The 25,200-nt window shown below is 36.8% G+C and overlaps 2 protein-coding genes across 11 annotated transcripts in view; one reads left to right on the forward strand and one right to left on the reverse strand.

The window, feature by feature from the left end:
• The window catches only part of LOC108043642 (tropomodulin), a 55,301-nt gene that overhangs the window by 13,272 nt on the left and 16,829 nt on the right, over nucleotides 1–25,200 (reverse strand). The window contains exon 1 of one of the 10 annotated variants that reach the window (XM_044458723.1): nucleotides 23,170–23,307. The exons of 8 other annotated variants lie outside the window; for them this stretch is intronic. In XM_044458723.1, coding sequence (XP_044314658.1) covers nucleotides 23,170–23,292 — 123 coding nt within the window. In that variant the 5' untranslated portion in view covers nucleotides 23,293–23,307. Of the gene's footprint in view, nucleotides 1–5,681; nucleotides 6,016–23,169; nucleotides 23,308–25,200 lie in introns of those variants that run through there. One more of the 10 variants, XM_044458726.1, reaches the window with a different exon arrangement.
• On the forward strand, nucleotides 9,786–14,670 carry LOC108043643. The gene is made up of 2 exons (XM_044458732.1): nucleotides 9,786–10,018; nucleotides 13,646–14,670. Exon 2 carries the CDS (start codon nucleotides 13,839–13,841, stop codon nucleotides 13,980–13,982), a length of 144 nt encoding a protein of 47 aa, XP_044314667.1. The 5' UTR covers nucleotides 9,786–10,018; nucleotides 13,646–13,838; the 3' UTR covers nucleotides 13,983–14,670.

Genomic DNA, 25,200 nt, shown 5'->3' on the forward strand with positions numbered 1-25,200 from the left:
TCGAGTGTCGAGTGAAAATGCGTGTCTGGGGAAAATAGATATCTTGGATAGGGAAAAGTAGCAAACGCACTTGCATTTAGTTATCGCAATTGCACTTTAATAAATTGACGATAGTTTAAAATATGTTTGCCTCTTTAATAACTAAAAAATGTTTGTAGACTTTTTGTTTGTGTATACCTTATTGTCTTTGGTAATACCCTAAGCACTTAATTTGTAAATAAATAAATAGCATAATAAAGGTCTAAGTAAGTTGTTGAATCTTGAAACTATAAATTTGCCGAACAATAATTCATTATTTAATATAAGCCCATTTATTTTAGTATGGCATAATTTTACTACAATACCCAACTAAAATGACCACATTGAAACCTGTTTTTCCAATGGCACTTCCCAACCACAATGCATTTCCTTAGCCGTTGATAGATTGTCAGCTTTGTAAGCCACATAACTTTATTCCCATACGTTTTATTTCTTTAGGGTGAAAAATGTTTTATTGCATTTTCCTGGCGGTCCCCAAGGTGCCTGCATAAATGTGAAATATGCCCAGGCACTTTGGCAGCCTGGTAAGATGGAAAAGAAGTTTTTCCTTCTAAGCCAATTCCCAGTGCCAGTCAATTGCATATTCAGTGAACACGAATATGCTTTTTATATGGCAATATTTTATGCAATTTGCATGCCACCAGCAGTCAGTGGAAAACGAGAAGGGGAATTGGGGGTGTGGATAGGGAGGTCGACCTCCTGAAAGTTGAGACCTCAGTTGGTCAGTGCGAAAGGGAATCGGGAGTCTGGTCGAGCTATATATTCTGGTTCTGCCTTCGGTCAGGCGTTTCAACTGCTGAAAACTGAGACGTCGATAGTTCCGTCTCAATGCACTTGCATTTAAAACAAGTGAACTTGGCAAAAACTTTAGATAATCGAATGCGTTATACTCCGGAATTTGAAATTATGTGCAGAACTCATAACTTTGTAAGATTTCTTCATCTACAAAATCTAATCTAATCTACTAATTCATGGAAAAATCGTTATTATTTCATCAGAACCCAATATACCCAAATGCTCTTTATAGCCAGGGTATAGACTAAGTCTGCCGCATCGCTGCAACCAGAAATCTCCGATATCAAAGCGGTTAAGAGGGGAACAAAGCAAAGACGAGGAAGCACTGGGGTGCTGGCAGAAACTGACAGTTGGCATGGCCATAGAAAACATAGAAAACTTGGCTGCAGTGCAGGCAACTTTCCCGATCTAAATTGAATCCGCACATAATGCACAGATGTCGCTAAAGTTACAGGGTTGGGGGAAAAAGTGAAATTTGAGTAGCAGACGCATTTAGACAAAATGAGAAACGTGCATCGCATTCTCGGTTGGAGACTGAGCCTCAGTCATCAATAAGATGCCCAAATAAGCCAGCCAGCCAGAATAATAATAAATTATGGCCTTCAGTCCGTCAACCCGGCCCCCTTAAAAAGTACGCAAATTTATGTAGTTTACATTTGACTGTGAATTTTAAAAGTGGCTTTGCTCTGGGTCACGTTTCGGCAAATGTTTTTGTGCCCAGGAATGTTGTAAGTAATAGGAAAACAACTCCTCCTCCCAATTCCCTACTTCGGGGCGTTTCTGTTTTTTGGGAGGGGTAATGTGACAAACTGTCATGAGCCTCAGCCAGTGAAAGTTGAGTGGTAGACAAATTTGGATGTAAATTAATTAAAAATTCATGTAAATTTTCCCTTTTTTCACTTGGTTTTCCCTGACTTGGGGTCTTTGACTTTGTGTATATCTAACCGCCGGGGAGGTGGCCATAATTACCATTTGTTTACACACTCCCTGGGAATAGTTTAAACAATCAGTTGCAAGTGCAGCGAGTTCGGTGACCCCTGAATCAGAATTTCCACTATGAGGTAATATTCCAGATCAGAAAATTCACAAAGTATGGAAATAATCGCATGCGATCTTTGTCGCTAGAAAGCACGCGATTTCTGGGCGACTAAAAACGCTACCACTATAAATCCCACATCTAAATGGGCTTGGTGCAACCAGTGTGGCATGCAACATAATATATATATACTTATTACCCAGTCATTTAGTCAGCATGTAATAAACAGTGCCAAATTAAAATTGCTGATGAAATTTATCGCCTTACGTAAGACATGAAATTCCCACACATGGCAGACTTTAACTATTCATAAATCTGTTATGCGCTGCATTTGATTGCAATACATCTTAATACACATTTTGATTTATTTCTTATGTCTTGGTAGTCATGAGAAAATAAATGGAGATAACTATTAAAGCTTGGTTTTCATGATTACATTTAGGAGTTATATTGGATTTAGTTATAAAAATATGATTTTATCAGATAAACTAAATAACGTATTTAATACAAAGAATACTGAATAAAATGAGTTAAAGAAATCAAACATAAAAACATCAAGGTTTATTATTCGAGATCTTCATTATATTAAAAGAGAAACCTTATCCACCCACTTCTTTTCAGCATATTTCACGTATCATTGCCCTTGTACATTACCACGCTTTTTTAAGCAGTTTAATTTCCCATATATGTAAAGCCCATCCTTTAGGTGGTCATCTACCTTCCGAATTGAACTCACCTGCAATTAAAAAAGCGAGGAGAACAAAATGCATTATTAAGTGAAAGGGGAAAACTTTGGTCGTAAACAAAAAGGCAATGTCAGATTTATGTATATTGTAAGCAGATAAAATGGCGCAGCTGAAAACTTTCCCAGAAGAGAGGTAACAGTAACAATACAGGACAAAAATCGAGGAGAGAGGCAGAGGTAATTACATGAAAGCCACGCAGAGAAAATTATGTGAAAAGATTAAATTTGTAAGATAAATTGGAGTGGTGGGCCGGTCTTCTCGTGTCAGTCACTTCCCAGGGAATCATAATAAATATATATGCCTGCTCTGCTGGGGCAGATTTTGATGCGAGATTGGAGAGATACAAGGGCGCATAAAATATAAAAAAAACGGTTGCGGTAATAAATGAAAATTATGCAAAGTTTCAGCCGAATGATGAAGTAATGCCCATCCAAGCCAGAAACGGTTAACGGAGCGTGTTATAAGGCCAGAGACACAGACTCGACTCCCAAAATCCCAGACTCCACCAAAAATCCAGGCTGTCTCCGATGAGTAAGTGGAAATTTATGAAAATGCGTATTGCCAGGGTAATAAATGTGGGCCGGTGGTCTTTGGCAGCTGCACTTCCACGGAAGTCCCAGAAGTTTTAAGACGGCGGAAAACCCACAAGCTTGTTTTTCCTGCTTGTTAACAACCAAAATCTAAGTGGGCAACAACTTTTCCAAAAAACTTTGCCTGACAGTTTGAGGGGAAGGAAATTTTTAAAAGCTTTAATCGTGTCACGGCATTAGGCGACGATATTATCAACTTTGGCGCTCAGCACTTAGACACACACAAATACCCCGAAATATATATTTAAATATATAGGAATGATGGTGTGCTAATTGAACAGAGCAGGTCGATTCCGCTTGTTTAAGTTTGCCGATTGTGGGAGCTATACACAGAATCGAGTGGAAATCAAAGTATTAGGATTCCACTTATTCTTTATGCTTTAAATCACAACCGACGATTTTGTCATGTGTTCTATGTGTCATCTTTCAGTCTTCTATTTATAAACACACAGTAAGTCTCTTTACTGTCAAGCACGTTGTAAATATAAATTATTATTTGATAAGCAATTCAGCATAACAACGGATGCTCTTTGGATCGATATAAGTAAACAAGGGATAAGTTTATCAGGTGTACGTTTATTGAGCTTGAATAAACTGATAATATTTTTGTTTATGACTAAGTTTTGTCATTCAAAACCTTTCATACAGTGCACTTTTTTACGAGCAAAGATAAAACTCCGCGTATTTTTTCATTTCAATAAAATATTACAATAATAAAGTATTTGCTTATCTTGCTTTTCTCTATTTTTAATGCAGCATTTAATATATGTTAAATGCTGTAATTCTGAATCAGACTAATAAAAGCGTATTTTTTTATATTTTTTTCCCAGCCCTCTTATTTAAAGTGATGAAATCTATTTGTTCACTAACAATTAATACATTGTGCAACAATTGAACCGATAATACTTTTTTATAATAATAAATTTTTCATTCCCAATAGTCAGAACTTAAATCAATGTACAAAATATATAATACCGACTTCCTTTTTTCGTTTCCCACTCTGAAACATTAGTTAAATATTCGTTGAGCCATAAGTTAAATATAAATCTGTAGACCCTTACCCCTTTTGCACTACCGAAACGCACTGTAGATAGGCACTTTGTTGTGGATTTCTCGATGGGCCAACAAGTTTAATCTTTTTTTCCTGCTTTGTGGCTACTGATCGGTTTTTTCTTTCGTCAATTTTCATGTGTTTGGCGTCAATTAAACGACGGAAATGAGCAATTTTATGTTGGCCGACTTTGGTGTTTTGTTTTTTTTCTTATTTTTGTATTCGTGCCCCTATTCCGGGGCTGAGAAAAAAGCTTTTCATGTCTGCTTTGATGGCTGTCCATCCGTCCACAAAAAGTAAACGCCAAAGCAGAGAAAAGGCGATTAATTACTCAGCTCAGCGATGTTAAATGCGCTTTTGACGCCCCCGCGGATTTTCTTCCGGTTTATATGTAAAAAAAAGGTAGAAGGGTTTAAAAGAGGAACTCAGTTTAATTGGGGGCAAATGAGAACTGGGATTATCCCAAGCGTTTAGGTAAAGGGCTAACGTTAAAGAGGAAACTTAATAAGGTAAATCACAAATTCATAAGCCGACCACGAAAAATTAGACCCACCTATAAAAACTAATTCCTTGGATTAAATGTCATATTTTACGTTACTATGGTTTAAGTAACAAAACGGTTGGAGTGCAGCTTTATGCTAATAAATGTGGGTAATTTAAGGTGTAATAATTGGTAGTCAATTTTGTTGTCCTGTGGTCGAGACGCTTCCTTAAATGACACCGTCTTTTTGAAAAAAAATTGCACACTATAGTTCGTATTACACATGTTGAACATTAAATTAAATGCCCTTTGTCTAATTTATTTGATGTGTTAAAGATATAATACATGGCCATATAGAATGCTAATCTACCACAACATGTTTCGAAAGGGTTTATAATCTAAAAGGTGGGAAGTCGATATCTATAACGTCATTGTTGGGAAATGAGTAACTCAATATACGAGATAAGGTCGTGAAATAACGGTAAACGAACATAAAACAGCTGTTTCAGCGCGATAAGGGAATTTACTGCGATATTATATAAAAATGCTAAATATGCCAAAATTGAGACACAAAACAAAAGACACAAAGAAAAGAAAGCGGTGCGATGACATAATAAAGCTATTAATTTAGTGAATTAATGAATGGGAGGGGGAATCAATATTAAAGGGGGAGGTGAGATAGAAATGGGGTTGAAGTTGAATGTCAAAAATATTTGATGACGAAGAGAGATACAAGAGAGCGAGAGAGCGCAAACTCCAGAACTCAACTGAGAGACAAAACTGACGTAATCGTTCGGCAAAGATAGAGTGTAAGAGAGAGAAAACACAAGCAAACAAAATAATTTAATGAAATGAAATCATTCAAGGCAAACAACCCGAAAAAACATCAATGAAAAAACAATTTAAACACTTGAGCGGCAACCACAATTACTACACTACTAACCTCCATTGTTGTTGCTGTTTTGTTTTTGTGACTTTGTTTGAGCGTTTTGTTCACCGTTAGCTGCCTTTTTGTTGTTGTTATTGCACTGTTTTTGGTTTTTTGACACGCACTAGAATTTTTTTGCTTTTGATTTTTTTGGGCGTGACACACGGGAATTACAGAATGAAAACCACTTTTATTGACAGAAGCCCGCGTGTTTGAAAATATTCTTATCTCCCGAATCGCACTAACAAATTGCAGCCAGCGCAATTGTTTAATTGCTAGTAGTTAAATGCTAACTGACGAACAAACTTTATTTTGCAAAATAGTGGATATATCTATATGTGACCGTTGCGCCATGATACAAAAATAACAGCCAAAGAAGTCTACATTGGTATGATTTCACAGTTATTGTCGTACGGTCACACTTGGCGCTCTTTCTCAAACCGGGCTCAGCAGTGTGACCGCCGTTTACAAAAAAATAGTTGCCTCTTGTAAATTTAAACTTTTACAAAATAAAAAGATAATTGTTATGTTATTTTATAATAATAATAAGTATTTTATTCCTTATAAGCTCTAATTTTCAAATAAGCCAAATTTGGTATGTTAAAATAAATTCAAAGTGTTGATTTGTTGTTGTTGGTGGTGGGGGTGTTTATGTAGGAGAGCAATAAAAGAGAGTTAAGAAATAGAAAAAGAGAACGTTTTGAATGATCTGGAGTTTACAGTTTGAGAGCTACTGTTTTAAGCGAGCGCTAAACTTTACAGCCACTGGAAATTCAAAGTGGATACGAATACTTAATAATACAAACTAAAATCTTTTTTGCCATTTTTGTATGTTTTTATGGGTAACAAGTAAGTACAAATTTAAATCCAGTTTTTTTTGTCCGTGAAACATTAAGAAAACATATTCATAAATTAATATGAATAAATATTATTTTTCAAATAAAGAACAAAATAATTACTACTCATAAACGTAGGCCCGAAAAACCCATTACCTGGTGCTCAGAAAACTCAATTTCGTTAAAACAAGAAATGACAAATTTTCCATACGGGTAATTTTTATGGGCACAACATAAAATTAAAATTATCCAGAATGCACGCCATAAATCAAGCGGCTTGCCCCAAGAATACAGATGCGACCATTTTCCGTTCTGCATATCATTTTCATTCTCGTTTCATTTTATCAACTTTTCTTGTGTAATTTTTGAGCGAATTGCGTTAAATTAATTAGGGTAGTGGTAAAGGGAGGTGAGGTGGGGCGAAAGGGCAAGGAAAAACTTGCTCGGCATTTCCATAAACAACAATAACAAGAGGTGCTGCATACTTTTCAAGAGGAAATGGCGGACGGTAGTGGGTTACCTACACGCGAAGAATTAAAATAACCCTAAAAAAATTATTTAACAACAAATTTAGAAAAATATAAAAACTTACAAAATCATAGTATTTTAATAAATATTTATTTATCGTTGTTACAGAATATTACATCAATAATTAAATCATTGTTATCTATATTTAATACAGATTGTTTTTATAATAAATGTATTAATATATAAATATTTCGTCTATATTAGAGATACAAAAATTACATTAAAATCGATATTGGTATCCCTAATTTATATTTTTGTTTTACGGTGTATGTGGGTCAGGGGGCGTGGCAGCAAGGGCAAAACGTGATGAGCAGACAAATAGAAGACGTCATAAAAATGCCATTGTAAGTAGTTGAGCTTTCTTTTTTTTTTGGCTTTTGTTGGCATTGTGACAGGCGGGTTCTGTTTTTTTTTTGTTGGTTGTTGCCATCGTTAGTTGTTGTTGTTGATATCCTTGCAGGCTGTTATCCTTATTGCTCTTGTTGTTGTTGTTGCTTTGGCAAATCGACAAAAGGCACGCAAAGAAGGCAGAAACTCATTTCACTTGTGTCGAAAAGATAAATGCGAAGCGCTTAAAAAAGCAATTACCGCATAAATTGCTCTACAACGCGGTATGGCATATACCCCCTCCACCCACAGTGAGTTCCCCCTATAGTAAACCCCCTCTTTGCTTTATGCTTTTTGTGCACAGGATGCGGCGCATAAAACTTGCTACAAAAGACAGTCCTTCCTCGGTGGCTTTCTCACAAAACAAATGTTCGCAACACGCGAAAAACATGCAAAATGCATTGAGATCAGGGGAGGGGTGGGGTGGGTAGGGTAGGTGGCGGGGTTTTGATTGAGGGGGAGTCCGGCTTAATTGAAAAATCAATAGTGGGCCTCGTCCTCACACCCCCTCACTAAACTCGCGTAAATCAAGTTAAAAATCGCAGCAATCAAAGCACCTGAAGCGCAATAAAAACTCATTAAAACGAGCCCTCAAAACAGGGGAAAGGAGGTGAGAATGTACTGGTAAAAAATATTTATGCCAAATATTTATTTAAAAAAATCGTTGGTAATTAAAAAATATTAAGGGAGTTCTATTGATAAAGCTGTACATTCAACAATTTCCCAAAAATTGTTTTATCACTAAATACCTAAAAAATTAATAAGAAAATTAAATTGTTTGACATTAAAAGGTTTCCTTTTATTTTTATAAAAATTTTACATAAAAATGTTATAATTGAAATGTGTTATTTCCGGCTGTTACTATTTAACTTTATTTGGGAATATTAAACTGATCTTTCCTACCATACTGATATCATATCATATCGTGAAATTTAAATGTTTTAAAATGTTTTCAAATTAAACAATGGTGATATTTCTGCATTATATATATATATTTAAATTTTCCCAGTGTATTAGCAGGATCCAGTGACGATTGGGGGCCAGGTGCGTTGTCCGGACTTTAGACTCCGGACTACGGTTACAGCCACGGCCGTACTCCGAAATTGGATTTGAACAAATTACAACACATCGATTTCTCATTAGGGGAGGGGAAGCCAAAGGAAAGCAGGGGAAATGGAGATGGGAAGCTGCGACATTTGATGGCGACAGAAATCACTTAAAGGGAAAATTTAATTGACTCGACTGCGGAAGTCAGCTGCCAATTTGTTGGCCATGCCCACTGGCACAGGAAATTTCTTCGACTTCCTGATTTAAATAATAACAAACTGTGCCGATGTCTGCTCAGTTTTCCCCTCCCCCACGGCATCCTGTAAGTCGAAAGTCTTGCTTGTCACGCCAACTGACGGCAGGGAAGCCCCCTCTTCGCCCACGCCCCTGTTTTCCCTTTGAAAGGGGGCCACACAAGAACATGATTGGCGTCATCAGCGAAGGATCTGCAAAAAGATATCCAGGGGGTGTCAACGTTGGTTTTGGTCAGCGTTTGCCTGCCGGCTTAGTTGAGTGTCAATATTTGAGCGCCTCCTGTGCGTGGGCGGTATTTGTGAGGGGGGGCGTGGCAGTACAGGCTATGGCAAATTAAAATGTTTGCCTTATGATGCGGCTGAAAATACAAACATGACAAGGCGGAAGGCGGGGCAAACGAGAAAAAATTTGGTGGTTGTAGATTTAGGGGGCAAAGTTGGGGCAGGCCCTTCATAACATAAAATGTCAGATCGATAGGAAATACTGTAAGCGACTAGACTGGCAAAAACCCAGGAATAAGGGATTAAGGAAAGATATTTTATAAGTTTTATATCCAAAACAAATTGGAAAACATATATAACAGCAGTCATTTTTATTAAACTATATATCTACATATACATTTTTGATATATGGTATGTTATAATAAGTTTATTTGACCAACATTAAAATACTTAAAATGTAGCCATTACGAACTTCAAAAATGAGTATAAATTCCGAAGCTTCTTTGCAAGAATTTTCATTGAAAATCATCCTTTTAGCCAACACTTTCCCACAGCGATTTTGATAAGATCACCATTCAGTTAATTCCACTGATTTCTTAAGGATGTGCCAGGATGTGCAATGCCCACCGCCCTCACCACTTGTTTCTTGTTTTTCTGCCTGTTGACTGAGAACTCTTTGCATTTGTTGAACAACAATTTCCGGCACGAAAAGTACGAACGGAATGCCGAATGCCCGACCGAAGCGAAGGTTCAACTGGTGAGGCTCGTCCGATTCAGGACGAAGGATAAAAGACGAAGCAGGAGCCACGAACAGCGACTGCTATAAGATGCGGCTTCCATCGGCCAAAAACCGGAGTCGCGTCAGCAACGTCGAACTGAAAACAACGCGACTTTGGCCGGAAGAAGCCACAATCGAAAGTCAGACAACGAAATATTACGCATACGCCGCGTTGAACCGAAAAGAATTGCAAGTGAAGTGATACGAAAAAATACGGAAAAAAACGTTTACCTCCTTGGCTCGTTAGTGGATTTTTTTGTTGCCTTTTTGGGCAGTTTACGAGCGGCTCAGCATAAATTGGTAATGTGTATATCTTTTTTTTTGTTTGGAAAGGGGGAAAAGATATTTCTCATAAAAGTGCGTGAGCGCAGAGTATATGTCCATGAATGGAATCCCAGCCGAGGAACTTATGAATGAAGCTGGGAAAAAGCTGGGAACACTTCTAGTGATTTATGCCGCGAGTTTGTCTGGCATTGTTGCTTTAATTATATGACTGCGAAACTTCCCACTTTGATGTGGGCATTTATGAAAGCCAAGCACGCATAAATGCAAATGGAAAGCCGCAGAAAATTGGACATGTGTGTGTGGCGGCATAAGGCATACGGATAATCCCCGAAACACCGCAGGGCGTTTAACACTTCATTGACTTTTGTGGCCCCTTTTTGACTCACTGACTGACTGACTGTCAACATTCCGGCGCAAAGTTTCATTTGCATTTCGTGTGCGCCGCTAGTGAAAATTAATGGCCGCAATGCCTCGGCAAGTTTTTCTTTCTCGCCTTGCCAATTTGTTTTGGCTTCGAACGCTTTAATAAGTTTGCCAAACGTCGCAAACTTTCGCCAGGGGCAAACATTCTTGGCCCCAACTCCTTTGACAACCTTTGACCCTTTTCCACACACACGTGTGCCCAGATGTGCGTGGGTGTGTGCGTGTGCGTGTTGCCATTGGTGTCTGATCCTTCGGCTTTGACATCTAATTTACGAAGCGTTCTCGAATCCAAAGCAGGCACACATTTCCGCTTCAAGCAACAGGCTGCAACTTTTCTCGGGAGACTCGTTTATTAAGGGGTATCACGTAGTCGTTTGGTTTTATTTACTACCGCTGCTAAAGTAATAGTGGTGTTAAACAAGTTCAAAAGCTTGTGACCATTGTGCAATAAAACAACTTTTTATGCTGATTAAATGAATTGAAAATAATATAAATAACATTCCACAATGGCGTACATTTGCATAAATTCCGAAAGTTCTGAAATGTTTTAAATTGACATGAAAGCCTTTTGAAACTGTTGATTAAATAGTTCAAATAATATGTTTCATAACTAATTGTAATTTCTAAAGCTTTTACTTTAAATATTACACCCACTTATTTCATACTCAAGCCATTAAAAAAGTTTACAACAAATTAAAATAAAAAAAAATGTTAATAATCCAAAATGCTGCTTACTCACATCGTTTTTTATTTATCTATATTTTATTATTTTGTGCTCAACTAAATGTATGCTGCTAACTTTGTTATTACTTCCGTTTCTCCTAGACTGGAAGCTAAAAATAAACAGCTTAAGGAAAAAAAGCAAATCCCACTGGCCATTTGCTACCAACTCTCCCATTTATTTTCACCTCCTGCCCCTTTTCTTTATTTTTTTCTGTTGACCTTAAGTTATGGAGAAAAAGAGGCGGCTCGAGGGCGTGGCAGCTGCGTCACATTCTTCAGCTTGTTAGATTTGTTGCCCCGCCGAAACTTTTTTAATGAGTTTCATAATCTTTGATGCGCTTCGCTTTGTTTCAAATCCCCGCCCCTTTCGAAAGTCGGCCTAATGATGTGCTAGCCATGGAATGTGGCAGCGGCCTTTTGAAAATTGTTTTTCTTCTTCGGGGAGGGGGTGGTGAACTTAGGACATAGCCTGGGGTCGAGGACCAAAACTTATTCAGCGAGTGCTACGGCTGCGATAAGCGTTTAATTGAAAAGGACCCCATGATTTTTGGGGCGCAAAAAGGATTCCCCCTGCGATGTCCGTTCCAGGTCGCCGGATGCCTGATGATTGCAGTTGGCAGTTTGCATTTTAATCCCCGAATGCAGATGGGAAAGCCTTTGACCTGCCAGCAAACTCATGACCGCATATGCCTTTTTTAAACCAAAGCTGGAACCGTTTAGCATGGGCCCACACTCAGGAAAATGTCTTGAAATTTTTAAATTTTCTATTCTAGGAGCAAAGATTTTCTTTATTCAATCATTGCCAAACAAAATTAAAAACAATAAAGTAGTCAAGTAAAATGCAAAAAATGAAAATTATTAAATAAATAGATATTAAATTGGATTGTTGGATTATATTTTGACACCAGCTAACAAAGAGTTGTAAAGTTAGAATAATTAAGTACAATTTGTAAATTTAAAAGTGGCCATTAAATTGACAAGTTAAAAGAATTTTAAAGTGTAAATTTATGAGAAAACAATTAAAAGAGGTCACTATTGGTATAAAAAATATTTGTTTTTAAATTAATTTCTGAAGAGGCCAATTAAATCATTTGAAAAAACTCAGTTCAAATTAAATTTACATATTATTTCAGGTGTTTGTGGGTACTTTTTGCTCGTGAATTCGGTTCGTTTTTTCCAACTGGGTTGGAATTTTATATAAATTATTCCCCCACTAATTGAGAGCATTTCGAGTGGATTCGAGTGGAAGTGGAGAATTCAGAGGAAGGCTTTCAAAAAAGGAGAAGATCGAGGGGCAAGTCAAAGGGTCAGGTCGAGTGGCATGCATTCCGAGCACATGTTGCTCATGTGGAAAGCCCCGCCTTTTCCATTTAAATCTGGGAATCTAATTCCCCTTTGTGGGCTGTTTCGTTTCCCACTCAGCTTAAATTTCATTTGTTTAATTTCCTCGCCACGTACTCCTATTTCGAGCCCTGTGTTCTTCTTGGCCAACATATTGGGCAACATGCGGAGCAAATCTGCAACAATGCTGGAGGAATAAAAAGTTGGTGAAGGAGGGTAAAAAACATCAGTGGCATCTGGCAACAAGAAATGCAATTGTGCAACACATCCGTGCATGTGGGAGTCCTTGGGAGATGAACATCTTCAGTTCTCTTCGTCCCTTTTCGACGGCCCACGCGGCGTATGCGTAATTTGTGTTCTGTTCTCTGTGTCGCAAAAGTCGCGGGAGGGAAAATGCCAGGCGAGAACTTTTTTCGTGTTGCCAAAAGGCAACTGAAGAAAAAAGATTAAGCCCATCATGTAATTTACGCGGGAGAAGGAGGAACAGAAACCAGGCAACGGATTTCTCGTCGGCCAGAGATAATCCTTTGTCCAGACTCCTTCTTTATCTTTACTGAGATTTTTTCCAGTAATCTTATTGCCATAATTTAGATAAGTCACTGCTCTGAATACGCTACATTAAATATATTCATATTCCTTGTTTCTATGGAAACAAGCTTTTCTGTGTTACAAATATGATCTTTTAAAATACATAACTGAAGGGTTAGTTTGCTACTGTAAAAATCATAGCTAATCATACAATAAATAATGGTGAATATTATTATGTTGTTTTTGGAAAGCAAAATGGTTCGCTCTGATTAAATATGTTCTATTCCTTAGTTTTATCCAGATTTAAAGAGGCTCTCGACAGTTTTGCTTAAAATTTAACCTTTAGAATTAAGACTTATTTTGAGTAATGGATTTTTAAACTCAAATTATTTGTGTTTAGTTTCTAATTGATTCGTTAAATTTTGGCAAGGGTATCGGTGGGTTTCTTACTCCAATTTGTCACTCATTCATGATATGTTTCTATCTTCTGGTTTTTCCTTTTTCTGGTTCTGATTCTTGCTCTGTTTTTTTCGCCCCCAGACGTGCGTGATGGAGCGATATGAATAATCTGCGCGTTATTTCCATCTGCTTTTCACTCACGATTCCCCGTTCTGCTTTTCATTGCAGCTGGTCCCCATATAATCTCCACGCTCCGCTGGCCATATCCCATTTCCCATTTGCACGGCCGTAATGAGGCAATGAGACGAGGGGCAGCCGGAAAAGCAACAGCGGGAAAATCCGCAGCGGAGCCATGACATCTGGAGTCTGCCGGAGTCTGGAGCTTTGGCCTCTGCCCGAGTGAAAAACCTCCATTCCAGCGATGCTGCGTGATATCTTTCTGTATTTAGTTCTAATCGTTTTATTTTGCTTCATTTTCATGGCGCAGTTAATCGTCAACGTTTACGCATTCCAACGCCAGCCGTCGCCCCACAAAGCGGAGCGCAATGAAATTATATTTGTCTAGAAAGGAGACAAGCACCACCCACAGAACCACCCAAAAGACACGGAAAATAATGTTTCAAGAATGATATTTCAATTTAAAATGTAACTGATACAAAAAGAGTCACAAAATCAGAGTCATTTATAGACAGAAATATAAAGGGCTAAAAGTTTTTAGAATACATTTATATTAGTCATGAAGAAGACTGTATCTTCCAAACCATATAGAATACATTATATCGCAGATCTCACCAATATTAATTTTCCAAAGAAAATATACATAATTTTAAGACGGCTCCAAAACCAAAGACATTTTATCCAAAGTAATGTAGGGTTATAAAAACCTACAAAATAGGTAACGGTAAGCCGAAAATAATTTAATTATTTTAAAAAACAATTTTTTAGCGTATAGATATTATCAAACAATAGCCATTTTAATTGACGAAATCACCATTTAATAATGCATAACTTGATAATAAACCATAGTGTTAAGTAATAGGTCCAACATTTACTCTTTTTTGCTGTGCACTCTTGAGGGCAAAAAAAAAGAGGTTGAAAAATGAAGACGCTACAAAAGCAAAGGCTACAAGTCAAGCCGCGGTGGTTTCCATTTAATAAGAAAAGGAACTCAACTAGGTTCAACTCTCAGTCGAGTGAGAAAAGTGGGAAAAAGCGCAGGGAATGAGGGGGAAAATGTGGAGGAAAATGGTGGGGTAAAATGGGATGGGGCGGAGATCAAAGGGGGGATCACCGCAGGAGGAAGATAAACCCTCGAAGAACTGTTAAACTAGGTTGCGCGCTAATTAGTAACGGTAGTCTTGGGAGTGCACAATACGCACCACACACCACTACACACAAAACACACAGGAACACACACATTCACTGAGAGAAAATATCCCTACAGTATGTGATTTATGTTTCACAACGTTTAACAACAGAATTAAATTTAGAATGAAGATTTCATATTGATATTTAATATTTGTATGATCTTTATTAAATTTAAATCGACTTTACATATTTTTTTGTTACAAAATATATAAGAAACTGATATTGTTATGTTTTTTCCTCTGCATACACAAAGAAAGTTTTCCACAGCGACAAGACTCTAGGGTAAAGGCATGGAAAAACCACTGAAAAATCCCTACCAGCAGGAGCTAAAGAATTCAGTGAAGTTTCCATCGCTAAAGAAAGAGCGGAAAAAGCACAAATTAATTTCATAATTTTTTACATTTTTTCATTGAACACTTTGTTGCCCCACCACCTTTTGTTTGTCTTTCATTACACTCTTTTTTGCTGCATTTTTCCAGCAGTATATAAAATTAATTCACATTCTGTTGTTAAAGTAATTGATTGAATGTGACACCGGGAAATTGTAATTTAAAATTTTTATTGCCTACTTTCTGGGTAGTCTTTAAATGGGGTGATTTAATTCCCAACAATTGAAAAGTGCTGGCTGGACTTTTGTATTTTTCTTTTATCGATTTCTAGCCGCACTCGAGGCGGCTGTATTTCAGCCTTTTTGGGTTGCTTTTTGTTCAATGGCTGTTTTTCTTTCTATATTTTTTTTTTGTTGCGCTTTCATATTTTTCGCTTGTTTTTCTTTTTGGCACGCCGCAGCGCGTTTTATTGTTTTCTTTTGAGCCTGAGCACTTGAGTCCTCGAGGGGCATATACACTCTTGACCCCGTTTGAAAGCGAGCATTGAAACTTTACAATAGGGCCCGGAAAAAATGGGGGCGGCCAAGGAGGCGTGGCCGGGCATTTAACTCTTGGCGGGGCGGTTTAACTTGATTGCTGTCAGTGTGTCCAAATGGAAATTAAAGTTTCATCAAACGCTCAAAGCTCTCTAAGCGGATGTGGGCCAAGTTTGCCAAGAGTTTTCGAGTGGCTTCGCTGAAAATTTAAATTTAAATTGAAATTTAAGCTGAGGAACCGCACTACCAACACAAGGACTCACATGCAGACACACACACAGACCCATATCGAAGATGAATCAAAATGTATTAATCGAAAAATATAAAGTTTTACAATTAAAGAAAAAGCTATTATAGTGGAACATTTTACGAGTACGGTTATATACTCTACTATACATACTTAGATATATGATATATACATTCGAACAATAATAGTCTTAGTCGTCGATCGATAAGTGCTAAGCAGCCCCAAAAAGATATTACACCATAAAATTGTATCGAACTTGTAGCTAGATCTAAACAATGAAATCAAAGAAATCGAAGCGATAATCGAAATAAATTAAATAAAGTGAATAAATGTTCTTTGGAGAAAAGAAAAGTTATCAAAGACTTTCATTTGGGGGAGGTAAACATTTCTAGTAAAGTAAAAGGTAAGACAATCCAATTAATTAATTCTGGCATTGGTCTAATTTACAACGTTTGAATAATTAAAAGCAATTAATGTTGGTATAGCTAAATGAAACTATAATCATCATTTATTAAAGCAAACAACTAGAGTTAAATTATTTTAAATGAATCCTTTAAAAGACAAAGAAAATTCTTAAGCAATTATTTAATGCACTGCGGTAACCGCAAGGAAAGTCACCAATTGCCTCCGAGCAATTCATTTTCAATTCACTTCCATATTTAAATAATTAAAATGAGTCTTGCATAATAAATGAAGAAAAGCCGAAAGTTGCATCTAATTTGAAATGCATCCATCCCGCAGGAGCATCTCGGATTCCCTCTCAACTCTTTCAGCATACATAATTAAGGTTAACCCCACTTAGCCCCGCCTTAGCTTAACCCCCTGGGCCTGTCCATTTTTGCGAAATTGAGTGACCAGTCCATTAACGTTCCCCATTTACATTTTGCAGCCCCTTGAGAAAGTGTTAAATGGCACTGGGCAATTGGCAAGAGGAGAAATGAATACATTATTTCAGCCATTTAGCTGAAAGGAGCGGGAAAAGCGGCAGAGATCGCTTGTCATGTCACTGAGTCCTCGGACAAAACTTTTGGCTCTCAGCCAAAATGCAAGAAGAAAAGCTGCCCACCGCCACCCCATCTGCTTTATTTTCCTTGTATGCAACAAGCTTGTGCCGTCCTCCTTTCCTCCCATCCCCTCTCTCTCATTTTCCTAGGTCCGCTGCATTTTCCCTTTTGCCACTGTGGCTTGTTTTTATTGCATGCCAAGATGTCTGAGCTTTCAAAAGACCAGCGGACATGATGAGCAACAAAAACAAAGACCAGGGGCGTTGGTCAGGGGGAATTTCAGGGGGGAGGTGGGAGGCCAAAATGCCACCGAAATGGATTTTTGTTATTGTTATTGTCGCTGGTCTCGTTTGCTGAATTTTATTGCATTACAATGAACTGCGCCTTGACCAAATTTGGTCAACAAATGAAACGAAATAAATGGGAAATTCAGCCGAAAAAATGTGCAGAGAAAAAAAACAATCGAATTGTGAAATATTTGTTGAATTGTGCAATTTAAATAAAAATACCCACCTATATAATCAATTTTAATTATTCCTACACAAACAAATTATTTTTTCAAAGCGCTGACCTTTAGAATTTGTATCAAAAAACTTTAAAAATATTTATTTTATCAATTTAAACAAAAACCACCAATATAAATTACATGCAATATTTTTATTATATAAAAATAAATAAAATTGAATAAAAAGTATATGCAAATGGGTTTTTTCTCAAAAGGCCTGTAGTATTTGCAATTTTTGTTCTATACATAGGAGATAAATAAAGAAAATACGAAAAATTCGGCCATATATAAAATCTGGAAGGCAGAACCAAAATATGAGTTGGACTTATGGCAAGATCTCCCATCGAAAATCGCTTAAAACGGCCGACAGTCAATTTTTCACTTGGCATTGGCCGACAGCTGTCGAAGGTTGGGGAACAATCCCAAAGAGTGTTGCGGGAAAAATCACAGCAACTGAATGGGCAAATGGACAACAACTCACAGTATTTATTTAATATTTATTTAATATTTATTTTGTGTCATTCGCCTGCCCACTTTGATCTGTGCAGCGACAAGTTCTTTGCCAAAGTCAAGTCTGCTGAGGAAATTATGCGCGGAAATCGAGGGGGCGGGCTAAGGGAAAAGGAAAATGAGTCCTTGTTCCACCCAATTGACAAACGAAAATCAAAACTAATTAGACGCAAATTAATGAGCCATGCCACAACAGAATCACCAAGAAAATCAGCAGCCGCTACGAGAAGAAAAACAAATGTGATGAAAATGCGATGTGAAAATGTGAGAAGCTGACAAACAATTTGGCAGCGTGGACAGCTAAAAGGGGGAGGGGCTCTTCCCACCCCCCTTGACCACCCACTTCCCTGACCTTTCAGCTAAAGAAAAATTGGTGGACTATCAAAATAAACCAACAAACAAAAGAGAGGTCTTCATTATAGCTCCCTTAAAATTGTGAATTTAACTAAAGAGCTATTTCTCCAGAGAGAAAATTAGGGAGAGAATACAAACAGACGTACATTAATAAAGAAAAGCATACATATACTAACACTAATATAACAAAAACACACACTGCCAGTGAAATAGGAATGGACCACACGGCGTATGCGCAATTCGCTTTGGCATCGTGCCAACGCTCTATACTTGGAGATCAACGGAAAAAGTTGCTGATTTTTTGCCAGAAATTATTTATAACTGCTTGTTCATGCACAATCACAAATACATTCGGATCGGCAGCTATATGTACAAGTATCTGTGTCTTATTTTCGAAACGAATCGCTCTTTGCTCTTTTCCCAGCTGTGTTAACTTGGCCAGCAGAAATGTGTATATGCTAATTCTAAATATTTTCATTAGATCAGTTGGAATCGAGTTGGAGTACAATGGAGCGAGCATATGAATGGATCAACGCATTGTTTACTTAAATGAATGAATACCAAACTTACTCGAGAATACTACAATTTGGGCATGGATATGTTCACAAGAAGAAGATTGCTTACCTGCAAAGAGAATGCAAAGAAAAGAGCGAAAATTAGTTGATTATATATGATTATATATATGTAGATAAGTATATGTATTGTATGGATGAACGGCTGCACCAATAAACAAATAATTAAATTGATAAATAGCTATTAAAATATTTTTAGGCATCATTAATATTATTGATTCTATAACCGATTTACCCACATTCTTTGTATCCCCAATCAATTTAGGCACGTTTCACGGAAAAGTTTTCAACAAGAAATGATTACAAAATCACAAGATAAGATAATATAACACTTTTTTTTTAATTTTTTAATGGACATATTTTAGGTTAATAAGATGCTTTCAGCTTACAACAGTTCCGCAAGAAGAAATAAACAAATATATCTTACACTAATTCAAAAAAAGCTTTAGGTAAATAGCTATTAAACTATTTTTAGCAAAATAAAATTGTTGAGAGAATAAATTAAGGCTTGTTTAATTTGTCTAGTCCATTTTATGGTGGAATGGGAAATAAACATCTAAATAAATGTCATGAGAAAAATAATTTTACGTTTGTACATTTTATAGAATACATTTTTGAAGTGTATTTTAAAAATAAAACCGAATCGATGGACGGAGATAAAGAGTGGCATATAAAGATCCCAAAAAGATAAAGGTTGCAAGAGTACCAATTAAATTAAATTTAATTAATCTGGACTTATTATATTTTAATGGCGTTCAATACAGCGTCGCTTGTCTCGTTTTATTCAAATTTACGCAATTTATATGCAAAGTGGATGCTGGTAAAGAAAACAATAACATCGGCCATGTGAATAAGGCAAACGGATAAAACACAAAATTCACAATTGAGTTGGATAAACTAAACAAGAGCAAATATATATAGATTTTATAAGTATCAATATCTTTTTTTTTTGGATAATAAAACATTTTATTATCTGATTATTTCGCCCATTGAAATTATGCACCCTCAAAAGGCCAAAAGCAGCTCAAAGTCAATTAGCCTCTTGGCTGAACCCTAATGATCCCCAAACAGCCCCTTTCTTCCCTCTTCTGACCAAGTTAATTGCACAAAATGAGTGAAAAGCAGCTGCCGCCATGCGCCGAGCCACTTGAAGAACATATAATTTATTTTATTACATATATAAACATTTATGTATTAGCCTCGGCAAATAAAACAAAATTGCTGAGGAGGCTCCACATTATGTTTCTGGTTTGGATTTTCATTCAGGCCCTTGGCTTTTGTTTCACTTGGAATACAATCGTAAAGTGCTTAATTAATGCCCACCTACATGCAGTAAGGTGCAAAAGTGGGGCAGTCCTGTTCGGGAGTCGGGTTTCCCCGGTAAAAGTGCCACAGGAACAGGCAGGGAGGAGTCGCATCACTTTTAATTAAAAGATAAAAATTCTCTGTCCAACAGTTTACGAGGTGAGAGGGGGCGGGGGGCGTGGCAGGTTGGGGGATGGTAATGCGCCTTTGGAGGTGACGCGTCAAAACGCATAAAACGAAGAACGAGAAACTGTTAAAGAAATTAACACACACACACACAGAGTCAAGGGGAAATTCCAGCCAAAGTGGCAACTGAGCCGCAGGACGAGACAGGGAACTTAAAGGACTAAGCGGGAAGTGTGGGAAACAAGAGCTTAAAACGTCCTTTTAAATCAATTAAAATGTAATTCAATACAATATGTAAATAATTATAAAGTTTTATCTGAAGTGCAGTAAATTTGAGAATCTAATTACAATTTTTGACTTCAAGTAGGAATTATAAATTTAAATAACTTTAAAGTAGAGGTTTAAAGTCAAGAACTTTTTATCAATATAATTGTGAGGATGGTTGAGCTAAATCAAAATGCACATATCTATTAAGTTTAAATAGATATCTTCATGAAGCTAATTACTAAATAGATAGATATTATTTAAAAAAATCTTTGAAATCATATGAATACTAAAATATATTAAATTCTTAAAGTCATCAATGAAACACAGAGGTTTCAGAATAATTTAAATTATATTTGAACATACAACATTTTTTAATGACTGCTATTTAGGGAAAGATATTGCTTAATGACAGTGGAAGCAGGATAAAACAAACAACATGCACTTTAAAAATCCTATTCAAAGCCCTTTGATGGCTTCCTTTAACGGATATTTGTATCACTATCCTGCTCATACCCTTCTTTTGTGATTTCCTGTTTACTGCATTTTTTAATGGCTTAAACTCCTGAATCGATCCGCAGACTGCATTGACTGCTCCACCTCCACTTCCCTGATAAACTCCGCCCGGTGTTACCAAAGGAAAGCCCAGAGATGAAAGTCAGGAAAAAAGGTGAAATGGGGAAAAAGGAAAAGTCGGGGAGCGACAGAGCGGAAGTGTGTGTGTGGATTGCTGTAGCTGTTGTTATTGTTGCGACTTGATTGCTGCCTACCATGAAAACCTGCGGATAAAAAGTCAACTATTCCGGGCTGTACACAAAAAACAATGGATAAAATGGAATACTTGTATTATATATATTTTAAAATGTTGTTAGGTTCTACTTTATAGTTTTCTTTTAAAAAAGGACCTCAAGTTAATAGAAACGGAGAAATATTCACTAGAAAAATATATACCAGTTCATTGCATAATACAAATTCGTATTTAAAACGATTTTAATAAGTCAATGGTTTGACAAATAAATATATTATTTTAGATCAGAATAAGTTTTCAGACATTTAATAGTAAAATGAAATAATAACATTTTGAGTACAATCATGCTAATTTACGGTCAAGAACGAATTATTTCTTTATGTGTGCTTATAAATGTTAGTCGGTAAGAATGTTCATATATAGGACTGCTCTGTGCCAGCTGGAGTCAGTTGGAGAATGTTATTTTTCCTTTCATCCTTCCCTTTTTATTTTTCCTCTGCTTTTCCTGGTCCTTTCCCTATTTTTTTTGTGCTGATTTGAGAAAGGCAGCGCCAAAATGCCTTTGGGCACAGGGAAAACAAGCCAGCCAGGCAAACAAAATCTAAGGTGAGGGGTATTACAGTATAGGTGTTGGCACACACTCTTGTGTGTGAGTGTGTGAGAGTGTTGGTACATTAAGTGAAATGAAATCCTGTTAAGCGAAACAATGAAGCTATTAAAAAAAATATGTAAGCTCTTTCGTTTTCGTTGTATATGAGTGTGTGTAAAGTGGATAGGTGATTTTCCTCATTCAATTTTCTGCATTTTATCCCGCACAAGGTAAACCTCATAATATCGTTTAATAAATACTTTACAGCTTGATTGATTGCTCCTTCAACATTTTGAATTCCGGGAGCGACAGGTGGGCCAGAATCTCTTACATCGACATAGCTCCCCCAAATTACCCCCCTTATGTATATATATCCCCCTAGTAATTTATGCGTTCCCTCGGAAGGAAAGCAAGCGAAACCACCAGATTGGATCCCATGTGGCTGACTACAATCAAACTGGCAATTGTGGGCTGGCCATTCGCTCCCCTAAAGATTATCCCCCACCTTAATGCTCCTCAAGCCCAGCGACCTGGAAATGCTTCATCTTCCTTCCCTTTTCAAGTCTGGAACCCTTTTAGTGGTCGAACAGTTCCTTCTCAGAATTTCCTTTTCCCCGGAAAAGTATGTGCATGCATTAGTCGAGACCTGGGGGAAATTCTCTGCCTCCGATGGTGATTAATGTGTCTTGGTTTTTGTTTATTTTTGGAAACTCAGCCAGGCGCAAAAGCGTCACTAAATGCTTCAGTTAATTAGCCATCGATGAATAAACCGAAAGAGTTTTAGAACTTGGCTAAAAATAATTGTGTTTACTAGTATAACATTTTGTTTATAAAATTAGAAAATATTTTAACACTCATTTTGAGAAATATCTTTTTAATTTTCCCTTCGACTAGAAAAATCGAACTTATTTTTGCAAAGGTGATTTTTAACTGGACAATTATTTGATTCCATAAACATGTATTTTATCTAATGTAATTTCAGATAATGTATTATTTTGGCCAGATGTATTTCAATTTTTAGCTTGACAGTAATGTTTATAAGTTTGTGTTGCAGTACAAAACAAAATTGAAGTCCACATAAAATCACGTGACAACTTCCTCAAGAAAAGTGACAAAAATCTCAATAAAACAGCCACCTATTTAATGCTTTTCCTCTGATATTTTCCCCTACCATTAAAAAGTATAAAGAATTTTTCAAAGACACACTGACACTCTCTCGGAAATATCAACGATGAGTGGAACTTTCAATCCGTCGGGCATTTGTCAGTTTGACAGGCTTCCACCCACTTTCGTACCTTGGTGGTGCGGGTTTTGTGCCACTGGGAGGTTTTCTTGGTCGTCGTGGTCGTGGTGGTGGACTCCTCCTCCTCCACCTCCTCCTCGTCGATGACGTCCTTGTCTTTGGCAGTGTCTGCCATGGTGAGTGTGTTTTTAAGAGTGCTGTAATCCTTTCTAGCCCCAAATACTTTGCATAAATGCTTTTTTTCTCACTCTTCTCTTCACAAATATTATCGTATAATTTTCTTGAATTTTTGCTTTTGCTCTGAGTGACTCACGAACATCTTTTCTCGCTCATTTTCACTGGAAACACATTAGATTTTCATTTTTATATAAACGCGTAAATATGAATAAAATATTATTTATTATTTATTTATTTGATTCGACCGCTGATTTTTGTTATTCTTTCGCAAATCTCTCTTTCTCCGGTGCGAATTTATGGCTGCAGCTGCCCCGAAAAGTGAAATTCTTGACTATAATTAATTAAACGCGTTCACCAACAACATCAACAACAATTTTGAGTGCAAATTTGTGCGCCAAACTTGGCCGGCAATTAAATTCTGTAATTATTTGTAAATAAACGGCAATGGAGGCAGATTTATGAACTTATAAATCCGCCTGAGGCGTGGGGGATTTGTCCATAAATTAAATACGAATTTGACATTCATGAATTATGGATAAGCACCTCCTCTCGGTGTTTACCCTTCTCCATATTAATCCTTTTTTCTGGGAACCAATTTTGTGGGTTTTGAGCGAAAAGTTTGTCTATAATTAAGTAAATTACTTCCTCAATATTAGAAAGAAATTTTCATAAGCCAAATTGCAATTAAGTGGAATTTGGGAACTCAGCAGCTTTGATTCATACACAAATTAAAAGCAATGAAATAAGAATTAAATATTCATTCACACTGAAGAAAAAAATTATAAATTATGCAAGAAATATTATTTAATTTCATGCTTCTACTTGTTGTTAGTTTTATTGATGTAAGGCCCATTTTGTATAAATTCCGAGCTAAGTTCAAGGACTCAGAAATATTTGTGAAATGTGGATAATACTTTTCAAATAAAAATTTAACATGATTCACTTTACAAATTTTTGCGCATAAAAACTTAAATTTCATCTCAGAATTGATAAATGTTTTTGTCTTTCCAATTGAAAATTCTATTTCCAAGGCAATAAACTTGTGGTTAAATTTTGTATTGTGTTGTGCAAGAAAGACTTGTCTTTTTGTTGGAATCCCAAATTTGTGTGCAGAATTATTCGGTGTAATAAAAGGAGTGGCTTAAAATTCACACTAAATGCAAATTGAAATGAAAACTTCGGACTGGAAAAATATTTTTGGTTGAGTGCGAAAAGTTCATGAATTAAAATGTTTAAATATGTGTTCGCCTTTGTTTATACGCCTGCTGTAGTTTTTCGGTGTTTTAATTGTTTGAATTGTGTTCAGCGGTTCTTAAATTCGTGTCAGTTTTTGTGGCGAAAAGTGTTTTATATCAAAAGCATTTTCATTTTAATGCACTTTTATGGACAGCTGGCGTGAATGGCGCTAAAAATCATTTGTTTGCATTGAATTGTTTCTAGTATCACTGTTGTTGATGTTGTTTCTTTTTGTGGTATGTGTTGAATTATTATTTGTTTGATTTGGGTTGCATGTTTCTGTGGCGTGTTGCACTTTTTTGGGCTTCGATTTGTGGTGTTTTTGTATTTGTATGGTGTTTTGTGCCTGTTTTTGTTTCGATTTCGATTTGCATTGATAGCGCGTGGGTTCTCTGGGTTTTTCAGAGGGGTATTATGGCATTATTGGCTGAATCTGCTGGCATGCAAATTTTTAAGTGGGACAACATTTGTCGGGCACAGTTTTTCAGCCTCAGCCACAGACGCGCGTCGAACGAACTGAGTTAGCCCGAATTTTCTTAGCCCGCTGCCAGTAGAAATATGTGGAAAATCCGGGGAAAAGCGGGGTGAGGTTTTTCACTGAAAGAAAGAGAGCTGGCTAATAGAGCGGCGCACACAATCAACACTTAATGTGGCCGCGGGGAGCTGAAAA

Source organism: Drosophila rhopaloa, unplaced genomic scaffold (genome assembly GCF_018152115.1).
Source record: "Drosophila rhopaloa isolate 14029-0021.01 unplaced genomic scaffold, ASM1815211v1 contig_167, whole genome shotgun sequence".
In the NCBI taxonomy this organism is placed as follows: Eukaryota; Metazoa; Arthropoda; class Insecta; order Diptera; family Drosophilidae; genus Drosophila; species Drosophila rhopaloa.